The sequence below is a fragment of the Mauremys mutica genome, chromosome 1 (genome assembly GCF_020497125.1).
Source record: "Mauremys mutica isolate MM-2020 ecotype Southern chromosome 1, ASM2049712v1, whole genome shotgun sequence".
In the NCBI taxonomy this organism is placed as follows: domain Eukaryota; kingdom Metazoa; phylum Chordata; order Testudines; family Geoemydidae; genus Mauremys; species Mauremys mutica.
The window spans coordinates 99460313-99472346 of record NC_059072.1 but is presented as its reverse complement, the minus strand read 5'-3'; the positions used below and the strand labels follow the sequence as shown (position 1 = coordinate 99472346).

Below are 12034 nucleotides of genomic sequence, written 5' to 3'. Positions count from 1 at the left end.
AGTATTGAATTATTCCATTTCCTGCCAACTTTTTTCTTCATAGCTAGACAATATCAGATATCAATTCAGAGGATTGCCATAACAACATATTTGACATACATACTTATTCCAATCTATTTCATTTTAAATTCTCTTTCAATGTTCCTAATACATTTAAAGTTTCTCTTGGTGGCTTTCATAATGTAAAACAAGCCCCATTCTATAGTCTTCACCCAGGCTCAACTCCCCATTGGTTTAAGTCAGAACAGCACAATTGGTCCTGTGATATCAACATTTTTCTCTAACCGTTTCAATTGCAGGTAAAAGAATTTCATTTCCGTGCCAAGTGTATCTACACAGCAGTGATGGTCCGCAGGGTAATTCTGGCCCAAGGAGAAAACAAAGTAGATGACAGAGACTATTATGGAAACAAGCGATTGGAATTGGCTGGGCAGGTGGGTCCCCACTTTGGGGTGGTGTGATTTTTGTTTTTACTTTTAAAAAAGATGTAGGGTCGAGGTATGCTTTCCCTGAATTGGGTCTTAAACAATATAAAACACTTGAAGTAAGATTCTCACCCTCACTCTGCCCCTTTACACCTGGGAATAGGGTTGGAGTGGTGTAAGGGGGCCCTAATAGCCCCAGGCTGGCTGTAGGAGAACTCCCTAGGTACACATACTGCAGAAGACAGCTATAAGGGTTGTCTTCTGTGGATCCCCTTGAAAGCCCTGGTGTGGGGGTTGGGACTGGAGGCAGGTGGGCACATCAGGGATGTGCTGCAGGCCTGCAGAGATTTGGGGCAGTACTGCAGCCCATAGAACTGCCCCAGCAGACTGCCATAACTTAGACAAGCCCCTTGGGTTGTCTGAGTTATGCTGGGGGTTTCTCCAGCCCCAGGAGCAGCTCAGATTGGGAAGGTGCAAAGATGGCTTAAAGCAGCCTTAGCTCCCCTCCCTCGGGGCTATGAGCTCTGTGCTGCATGTCCTTGCTTGCTCCTAATAAAAAGGGTTAGTTGTCTACATGTCTACAGTTTAGGATATTGACCTCTTTAGCTACCAAGGCCTTAGTATAACTTACATTATTTTACATTTTATTATTTAGTTATGATGAGGAAGTAGTTTAGATTGAGGTTGGACTTCATTGCTTGACTCGGTACAAATTAAAACTGTGTATTCAGGTATATAACAGCACTTAAGGAGTACACGTGTTTTTATGTTGTGCCACCTCTGTATCTTCTTAGACCATACATGAAGAATTTAGACTGATGTATATAATGAGGCAAACTGGAAAAACTGTCTCTCTCGCGCGCACACGCACATGCACACACACCCCCATAATGTAAAAAATGCCCTTCAAACAGCTAATAAAAATTTACCAAACTTTCCTCCCTAACACAATTCTTTCTGATTTTACACAAGCATCAAACAACTTCAGCCTAAACCTAATTCCCCCCCTGGAATATTATAAATTGACCGAGTGTTTTAAGGTTATAATGAAGGCACCACTGCAGCCTTAACTTGTAACATTATTGCTGTAGTTCTGTAGTGTTTTAACCAGTAAAAGCAATCATTAATTTGCCACTAAATCCATCCTACCTAAATAGAGATTGCAAGTTGATTATTTGCCTTGGTGTAGTCGAATCACAGAAAACATAAATAGAACCTTTCTGCAGTCTGAAACAAAAGCATTCTGGTTGCAAATGTTAAAACTGCCATAGTTGGTTAAAATGGTAATGTAGCCATGTTGGTCCCAGGATATTAGAGAGACAAAGTGGGTGAGGTAGTATCTTTTACTGGACCAACAGAAGTTGGTCCAGTAAAAGATATTACCTCTCCTACCTTCTCTCTCTAAAAATTAATTAAATTAAATGGAAAAGGTTTTTTTAGTGTTTTTGTTTTTTTAATTGCAGAAGATCATCGTAACAAAGGCAGTGCATAGTAGTTATTTCATCATGGATAGCTTTGCAGTGATTGCATATATTTGTACCATTTGATTTAGTAGTTTTAGTTCCCTTGGGATTTCTTAAATGATCCTTGGAAGCTGAGCATTTGTTTCCCCTTTCTGCCCTTTCCTCTAACATTTCCCCACCACCACCCCCAAACACATGTTATCAGCATAAGCCTGATTTACCTGTACTTGGGGACTAAAACAATAAAATAAAGCACAGGATGAGATTTCACTTTTTCTTTAAGTGAGTTTTAAAATGTTTACAATTAGCTGAAGTTTGTGTAACTAAACGGGCAGAGATTTTTAAAATGCTAGTTGTGTTTCTGGAATAAAAATCCTGTTGCTTAAAGATTTGAATTAAAAAAGAGCATCCCCATGTGAAGAGGAAAACATAGCGGTCTAAACAATGTAAAGACATAAAAGGCATTGTGTTCATAAAAATGTGTGAAAACAATAGCTGCTAATTTCACACCCCATGGGACAAGGGAGTATGAAATGTGCTTTAGCTTTAGATAACAGAGTTGTATCCACTAGCCAAGCTGGTTTACAGAGCTTTCTCATAGTCTTTCTGCCACTAGAGGCTTGGTAGGCCAGGTGCCAGCAGAGGTGTTAGCAAAACCTACTGATTTCAGGCTTAATCTTTTCACCTACCTTTTCTCTTTCCTTAATGTGTTCATTATTTGCCGAGCATTACTCTGTTCTTTGTCCTCAATTTTTTTTGTTTCTAATGCAGCTAGCTTTGTATGGGTGAGATATGGAACAGCACCAAAATCCGGCACCCTGGAAAGCAAGGGATTTCTACCCTGTGACAAAAGAATACCGCCTTGACTTCAGAGATTGCCTAATCCCAGCTGTTCTGATAATATAATTAAGGCCGCCTAATGTCTTTAATTTTGCAACCAGTTTGTGTGAAAAGGAGAATTTGGCACTCTAAAGGCTTAAACACTAAATAACAATCTCAAGGCGCCTAATTAGAATTCTCTGACATTAAGCTAATTGGTGAAACTGTATTTCAGCAGCTTAACTTCTTTATTAATTTTTTTCCTTAGGATTTTCAATCAATTGATGAGCTGTCAGTATTTTGTTCTTAAATATAATTTGCTCTTTAGTGCTCCTGTCTTAAGCTAGCTGAAAGGCCTTGGACTAACTCTGAAATGTATTGAATATTATCACTGGCATTCCATCCCTTTTCTTTTAATCACTTACTCTTGACCTAAATAATGTGGTTATTGTGAGACGTTGTTTTGCAGATATTCACTGCTCTTACAGAGAGGCTGTGAAAGTACAAAAATTAGCAAAGTGTGTAAGGCTTTTAGGCTGGAAAATTTAAAGTCTGTGTACTTAAGATGTAACTTACTTATTACCTCAAAGAAAAAGAGATTTGGTTTGTGTCCATATTCACTACAGTTCCTGGCACTGGAAGATTTTAGTGAAATTGTAGTGTTTGTTTTTCAATCAGCAGGTTCAGTGCAGAAAATATTTTTCTAGTCGGCTAATTAAAACATTCTGTTCTTACTGGACATTCATTTTAAGGTATGCTCAAAAGCCAATTTACATCAACGGAAATACTCTTGACTTCAGTGGATGCTGGCTCAAGCCCCTTGATCCTTAAAATTGTCAGGGGGACAAATTGCAAAACTGTTCCCTCCCACTCACACATCGTTCTCAGTAAAGGGGTATAACTTTGAAGACTCCAGTTAAAAATTTTCCTCCCTAAGAGTATGGTCTGTATGACTTAAAATTAAGTAGAATGATTTTGAGCCAAAAAGCAACTGTTGTTATGGAGGCACCAGCTGTGGCTCTGTAATCAAGATTTGAGTTTTGCACTAAAGCCTGGTCTACACTGGGGTTTAGGTCAATGTACCTACGGCACTCAAGGGTGTGAAAAACTCCGACCCCTGAGAGCTGTAGCTATGCCAACCTAAACCCCTGGTGTAGATGCGGCTAGGTCCATGGAAGAATATTTCCATTCCCCTAGGTGTACCACAGCTCAGGGAGGCAGAGTTACTACAGTGACAGAAACTCACAATAGTAACAGAAGGAGATTATTTATGGCATGCTATGGGGTTACAAAAGCATAGCTATGGTGCCATTGTAAGCTGCTGTAGCCCCCCATAGTGTGTGGACAAGCCCTTAAAGCAGAGATTCAAACGTTTTCTTATGTACTTAAAAAAAATACAGTGTATCCTTCCCAAAATGATAGCACTTACTCTTTGGGTATAGAATGAATTTTGTGGGAAATTTTAAGTAAATCTGTTAATTAGTTAAAATAAATTAAAAATGGGCCCTTTAAAAATTTTTGCACCCAGTGTCAACATGTTATTTTTGGTCCCAGTTCTCATAACAGATTAATGCAGAGGTTTCATACAGCCTCTGTAGTGATACTATATGGGAGTGGGGAGAGGAAGAGGGGAGGGAAAACCTAATGACTTTAAAAATAAATGTACACAAACACTAAAATGTCCTTATCAAGGTTATTGCATGATTGCCCTGCAGAGTTAAGGTTGTTTAGATGCCTCCAAAGGGATTTAAGAGATGATGATATTTATCCAGCAGACCACTTTGTCAAGAGTTTAGTATGATTTTTTTTAATCCTCTGCTGTTGATAGGTTGCCTACCCCTGTGTTACCCTATGGCCAAAGATGGCACGCAAGTTGATTTTCAGTGGCACTCTCACTGCCCGGGTCCTGGCCACCGGTCCAGGGGCTCAGCATTTTAATTTAATTTTAAATGAAGCTTCTTAAACATTTTGAAAATCTTGTTTACTTTATATACAACAATAGTTTAGTTATATATTATAGACTTATGGAAAGAGACCTTCTAAAAACATTAAAATGTATTACTGGCACATGAAACCTTAAATTAGAGTGAATAAATGAAGACTCAGCACAACCCTTCTGAAAGGTTGCCCTCCCCGATGTAAGGTCTCGGAGCATGGGCTTTAGCCTGAGACTGCTCGTCTACACTGCAGTTGTATAGCCCAGCTGCCTGAACCCCACAAGCCTGAGTTAGCTGACCCAAGCCAGCTGTGGCCATGCCACAGGTCTTTGATTACAGTGTAGACCAGGGGTTCTCACACTTCACTGCATCGCGACCCCCTTCTGACAACAAAAATTGCTAGATGACCCCAGGAGGGAGGACCGAATCCTGAGCTCGCCTGAGCCTGTCTGAACCCTGCCGCCCTGGGCAGGGGGGCCAGGGCCAAAGCCAGAGCCTCACCATTCTTGGAGGAGAGGGGGAGGGGCAAATCCAAATCCCAAGGGCTTCAGCCTCAAGCGAGGGGCCTGTAACCTGAGGCCCCCCAGTACACACACACTAGGTGCTGAAGCCCTTGGGCTTCAGCCTCAGGCAGCGGGGCTCGGGCTTTGGCCCTGGGCTCCAGCAAGGCTATTACAGTCCTTGGCGACCCCATTAAAACAGCGTCACGACCTGCTTTGGGGTCCCGACCCACAGTTTGAGAACTGCTGGTGTAGACATACCCTCTGAGGCCTTTAATATATGGTGAACAAGATGAGAGGAAGATCTTTTCCCTGAAACGCAAAATCAAATAGAGACATTGGCTATTCAAAAGGAAGGTTTAAGTAAATACTTCACATGTGTAGATTGAAACTTTGCAGTCACTCTTTCCCCTTTACTGCTAAGAGCTGTAATTGTCTGATGATGTAGGAACCTTAACTTTATTTACTACTTCAGGTTATTTAAATTCTCAACCTTAGGTGCTAAGGTAAATCTAAGTGATTTTTGCATTAACTAACATAGTGCTTCATAGATATAAGAAAATATTCTCCCTGTCGTGAAGAGTTTAGTCGAGGGTACCCAACCCTGCTGTCTTCAAAGCCTGGTATTTGCCAGGTATTGCCCTGTATTTCAGTGGGAGAAGGGCTAGGGTTTAGGCATTAGGATCTCTCAGGATCCTAAAGCTTGTAACAATCTTGTCCTCAGCTGCTTGAGTTGTGCTTTTGGAGAACTCAGCTGTTTCAGGAAAATCACTTTTAATTTGGAAACATTTAAAAAAAAAAATCTTCAGATTGATTCCAAAGAGAGAGAGATTTTATTAAATGTCCTGGTGCTCCTGAAGCACCACAGTATTGAAATCACTCAGGCTGCTGTTGTTAAAGCTACTAGTCTTCAGACTCCTTGTTGAACTGATAACCTATAAGTTAGACCACATCAAGGTTGTGAATTTAAAATGACTTTCTGAAGTTTACATGCTTCTGTTTTTTTGGGTGTGATTCATCTAAGATGTCAGCAAAATGGAAGCCTGATAATGTTATGATGTTATGATTTCCAGTGACTTTTGACTGTGCATAGATCATATGCTTTGGGCAGCCTAGGTGGGGTATGTTGGTGGAAAGATGGCAGACGAGAATGGGTGGCCCTTCTTTTTGGGAGAGAAGTGAGTGGCTGGCTCTGTGCTTGCAAGGGAGGAGGCAGTGGCATTATGTGCAGTTCAGAGGTGACAGTTATAACTCAGTTTCATTCTGCACACACAGAAATTAAATTATGCAGTAGACTCCAGAATGTCTTAGCTGTGCTTGCTGATTACCCAGTTTATTCAACAGTACAATGTTTTGTATGCTGGGAACTACCATTTTTGGCATTCAGTAGCTAGTGCATTTTTAGTCTTTCTGACATTCGAGTTGCTGTAAAACAGAATCCCAGAATAGGATTGCCAAGTTTTAGAATTTATACTGCTTGTTTGAAAAACTAATCGTTGTAAACACTGACAGTGTATCATTTAATGCAAATTTAGGTATTTTGGGAAACCACTAGTGTTTACTGGAGGAGGTTGGGAAAGCTGTGAAAACAATCAAATAGCAGAGCAAAGAAAAACAAACAAAAAAAACCCCTTCAGATCATGGAGGACATCTCCATAATAGACAAAAGGCAGAAGAAATCATTGTATAAAACGTTAAAATACGTGGAGAGCATATATGAAGAAGAGGAGGGTTTGGGAACCAATAAATAGCAGCAGTGTTGAATAGTTATTTTTATACCATGGTGTTTTATCCCAATCCCCTTGGTATGTAACTCGTGTACCCACCTGTAGGCTCTTCATTTTAGTGATTATATCTTTCCGTGGGTGGACAGGGTTTGGCACATTGCAGGAGCAACTTGAATATAGACAATAAATATGGAATTAGATGAAGACTTGCATAAATTGGGGATCAGTTGTCCATGGCAGCAAGGCTAGGTAGCTTTACAGAATAACGGGAGATTAGATGTACATCAGAGAGAGTACCAAATCTAGCTCATCTCAGATCTACACCATCAGAAATGAGGGAAAGGAGTTTCAGCTGCAGCCAGAGGGGAAGCAGGCAGTTCCTGGTAGCTGGCCGGGAGTCACTGAAAGGAAAGAACCTGTCCCAACTCTTATCTGCAATAGCTGTGGTAACTGTCTGCTCCCCCTCCCTGCTTCGGTCTGACCATGCTGGCCATGCATCACCCTCAAAATCCGTATTGTTGGGGTTCTTTCTAAAAGTACTCCATGCAACGGCAATCGCACACAGCATCTTTCTTCCCTGCTCCCCAGGTGTCCTTCGGAGGGAGGGCTGGGGAGGAGAAAGGGGATGCTGTTTGTACAAGTAGAATCCCTAAGAGGGTTTTTCCGGTTCCGTCCTTCTCTGAGGATGCCTGCTCATGCATTGGAGTCCGGGGCTGGATGTTAAGGCAGTCAAATTTCTATACAGCCATCGTTTTAAATCTTGAAAAGTAGTTGTCAGGAAATCAGGAGAATCACACCTTAGTGGTGGTTGATCTCATGAGATCCAACGTAACCAGGTTGAAAAATGGATTTTAATCAATACATGGCTAGTGCAGGCTCACAATTTTGAAAAGAGAAGTATGGGGAAGGAGAAACGCAGACAAATAAAAAAAAAGAGTAGGTGTGCTGGGCTGTTCATTGATTTGAAATTACTTCTAATCTGGTCTTCTGTTCTCTTCTAATGAAGAGAAACAAAGCCTTCTCACCAAAAAGTTAGGTACTGAACATACAGTTTTTATCCTTTTTAGTAAGCTGACATTAGTAAGCACTGATGACTTAAAATGCATCATTTTTTGGTCTGTCAAAAGAGGAAAAGTCACTCACTATTCACTCTAAAACCAGTTTTTTTGTGTTTTGCAGCTTCTTTCCCTTCTCTTTGAAGATTTGTTCAAAAAATTTAACTCTGAAATGAAAAAGATTGCTGATCAGGTAATTCCAAAGCAGAGAGCAGCCCAGTTTGATGTAGTGAAGCATATGCGTCAAGATCAGATCACCAATGGCATGGTAAATGCCATCTCTACTGTAAGTGCTATGTTTTATTGCTGCTTGGTGGGGTTTCTCATCAGCCTTAGTAGGGGGTGTGGTGGCTGGGATGAAGGGGTGAGTTATTTTTGTCCTGGTGGTTCCAGTATCCTTGGTCCATGAAAACAAAGCTATTAATATTCTTTATAGATTCAAGTGATAACTCTCTCATGAATAAAGCTCTAAGAGCTCACTAAGAGGGAGATAATGATCAACATAATACATTTACATCAATGTATACTACTCTGAAGTCCTACTGAAACAAACAGTGAGAACGAAGACATTTTAAATTATCAAAAAACATCTTGTTTACATCAGTGATTCATGGTGAATACTTGGTGCCTAGATTTATCTGATGTCAAACAACAATATTTGTGATGGAGCTGGTTGAAAAAATGCAGAAAAAACGTTGACTTTTTTTTTGCAAAAAATAAAATAGTCAGTTTCAAAACCTCAAATTTTCAACCCGCTCTAGTTTGTAAATTGAGTAAAACTGAAGATCTGCTACAGCTCTGGACCTTTTAAAGGGACCATGCTTCTTTTTGTTCACAGGTGATTGCAATTAAGAGTAATGATATAGTCTACTGGTTGTACCAGGGGACTAGGACTTCTGTGTTCTCTTTCTGTCTGATGTTGACTTATCTTATAAAACTGGGCAAGCTGCTAGGTGCTTTTTTAAATACTATTGATCCAAGAACTAAAGAAGTAATTAATTTCAATATTAACATGTAGTTTACTCTGGAGCCCATGTATCTGTTTTCTGTTGGTTAAAAGGACCTGGGCTCAGAGGTGAACCTTGTTCAGATGTACAACTCAGAAGTTCTGAACAACTTAGAGTTGCTTAGGGGAACTGGGTGAAAGCTGGTAACAAGATCAATTCTATGAGCTTCTTAGGGTGTTTTGATCTCTAGTTGCTTGCTGTTTTCCATCTCAACAAAATTCAAGTAGGTACTTTTTATTTTTGCGAAAGCACAATGATGCAACTCCAGATCTGAACCTCAGTTTACCCAACTGTAAAATGAGGTTGCTATGAGGGACACTGAGTTTTAGCTAACAATAGTGAAGCATTTTGAAATCCTTGAATTAATTAATTCTGTTTTTTTTTAAATAGATTAATTCAAAGTAGACTAACAGTTAACAATTAAAAAATAACTTTCAATACATATTGCACAACCTTTGGAATTCTTGGTCTTTTTTTCTGCTTCGCATCAAATTGAGTTTTTCTTCAGTTTTTAAAAACAAAATTGGCACTACAAATCACGTGCAAAAACATCTTAGTCTGTAACTAGCAGATTCCAATTATAAAGCTAATCTTGTGTTTAGTTTTGAGTGTACCAAATATAGTTAAATCTTATAATGCCAATAACTAAAAAAGACTGACAGATCTGTCTTCTAAATCCTAATGGCTTCTTCTAGCAGATGCCAGTTTTTGCATTTGGGCTGACAGAGATAAATCTGCCAACTATTCAGTGCATATACTATAAATTCTTCCTCCTTCCACTGTCTTAAGAATTTTTTTTTCCCACTACCACATAAGCAATTAAAAGCCATCTGCTCTGAACCATTGGAAATAATTTCCCAGGAATAATGCTCATTGTATACTCTTCAGGAAACTAAACAAGTTCTGTTTCCAAGACTCATGTTATAGTAGAACAAATCTCACCAGAAAGTTTTTAAGGATAATCCCTGAGAACATGGAATAGATCAGCAGATTCATAATTATACCCACAGCATGTAGAAGAATCCATAGCATTCCTGTTTCAGCCATCTGCGTGGTGTTCAGTGATGCTTACTACAGACTTTATATTTAGTTTTCCAAAAGTAAAAGGAGGGGTGGAGGAATAAGTGGAACATGCAGTAATTTTACAAGCTTAAACATTTCTAAATCTGTATGTTTGCAAGCTCTTGGGACAATGAAAAGATATATCATAACCAGGAGTCTCTTTACTCTGAAAGACCATGCTTTTCTTATTTGTTATAGGAATGTTATTGTACTGTTTCATCTACATTTACATACTGTCACCTGCCACTCATTTTTCTGGACAGTGTTAGGTTTGCATAGTTTCTAAAGGTCCATACAACTCCTCAAACTAGGCTGCATCTCCTTCATTTAAGTGCCTGCCAAGAGAATTATTCTTCTCCAGCTCAGGTGAGGATGAAGAGCAAGAATACACAGAGTGGGCTATCAAGATCAGATCCTGGAGAAGAACAAGTAGTGACTGGATTAGTCAGAGTGACCAGAATTTGAGGTTGAGTCAATGGGATTCTTCTTTTCTGTAATAGAAAGAGTGAGGAAGAAATACATGCATTCTAAATGACCAAAGGCTTAAGGAAGCCAAAAGGTGGAACATATGCAGCCACCCTTTCCTCAGTAAGGTTTTGCTCCTCAGACAGCTCATTCGGTGAGGAGAAGGTATTGTCTGAATAAGAGTGCAAGAGTCTGCTAAAGAAACACAGGAGTATTTCTTCCTGCCTGAAATGTTCAAGTCTGTGAAACCCAGGGTAATTGTGGCTCTTGACCTCCAAACTTAGACTGAGGAGTTGAATCCTGTAGCCACAATGTGGCTTATTCTGTATTGCCCAAAGTACCATGAAATGCCATTCATGCCTCTGTGGAAAACCTCATTCAGAGACTAGGGACATCTAGAAAAGGATTGCCTAATACCAATATGGCAAGTTTTGTGCACTTCAGAAGGAAAATATTACTCGTTTATTCTACTCAAAGTAGATGTAGCAGGTGGTGGCCCACATCCAAGACTTCATTCCTGATGAAGGAGGACTTCCTCCACAAGGACCTTATGGATTGTAAGATTGTGCCTTACTTCAAGCTTCATCAGTTTCCACCTGCTTCTCCTGGGCAGCCATTGTCTAAATTAAGGAACTGAACTAAGATCCCAAAAGACAAAATAATCTAGTCTGATCACCAAGTGTCCTGGTCATGTCCTTCATCACAGACAGGAAATAGCTTTGCACTTCGGAGATATGTAGGCAAAGTAGCCACAGGGTTTGGCTCAGTCTTCTGGACAGTGAGAAAATGAATAACATAGTAACAACTCTAACTTTAAGAAGCCCAACAAACCACCCTCTGAAGTGATTTCAGGCAACTAGGTCCTAAACTAAGTCAAGAATTTCTTTTACTAGCATCTACTGAAAGAATTCCCCAGAAAGGACACAGGTTTCAACAGAGGGCAATCCTGAGGAAGATACAGCAGAGAAGGATATGTATGCCAAATTTCCAACCAGCTAGTCCTATACCAGACAGCTTGATGACAGCTAGGGTAAACAGACCTACATAATTAGTGGTGGAATCTTTCTTTTCAAAATGAAATAGAACATGCTATATCCAACAAGTGGATTCTGGAAACTCCCCACAGAGATTATGTCCCAGACCTTGTGCTGAATTTAACAGGTTCATATAGTCTCCAAAATCCAGGAATTTGCAGAAATGCTGCAATCTGTTCTGTGCCATAGAATACCTAATGTCAATAGAGAGGTTGGAGTCTGTCCAACAGGGGGAACAAAGTAGGCTCTTGGTAATATAACTTTGTTGGCCCCAAGATATCAGAGCAATATTGGGCTTGAAGTTCCTTAGCAAAATATTAAGTATTTGAAGTTCCACAAAGACATTCCATTCCATAGCTGCAGTAATCCTGAGGATATCATGATGTTGATAGACTTGACAAAGCCTATATGAAAATCACAGTTGAGATTCCTCTGCTCTATTATGACAGACCATATCAATACAAGACACACATCTGATTGGACTCTTTTCTGCCCCCAGAGTCTTTAAGAAAGTGTAGCCCTCTATAGTGTTGGTATCTA

The 12034-nt window shown here is 39.9% G+C and overlaps 1 protein-coding gene across 1 annotated transcript in view; it reads left to right on the top strand.

The window, feature by feature from the left end:
* POLR3B (RNA polymerase III subunit B) overlaps nt 1-12034 on the top strand; it is a 120342-nt gene that overhangs the window by 37279 nt on the left and 71029 nt on the right. Inside the window, exons 12-13 of the mRNA XM_045000041.1 lie at nt 300-434; nt 8051-8212. Of these exons, the coding sequence (XP_044855976.1) occupies nt 300-434; nt 8051-8212 (297 nt within the window). The remainder of the gene's footprint in view (nt 1-299; nt 435-8050; nt 8213-12034) is intronic.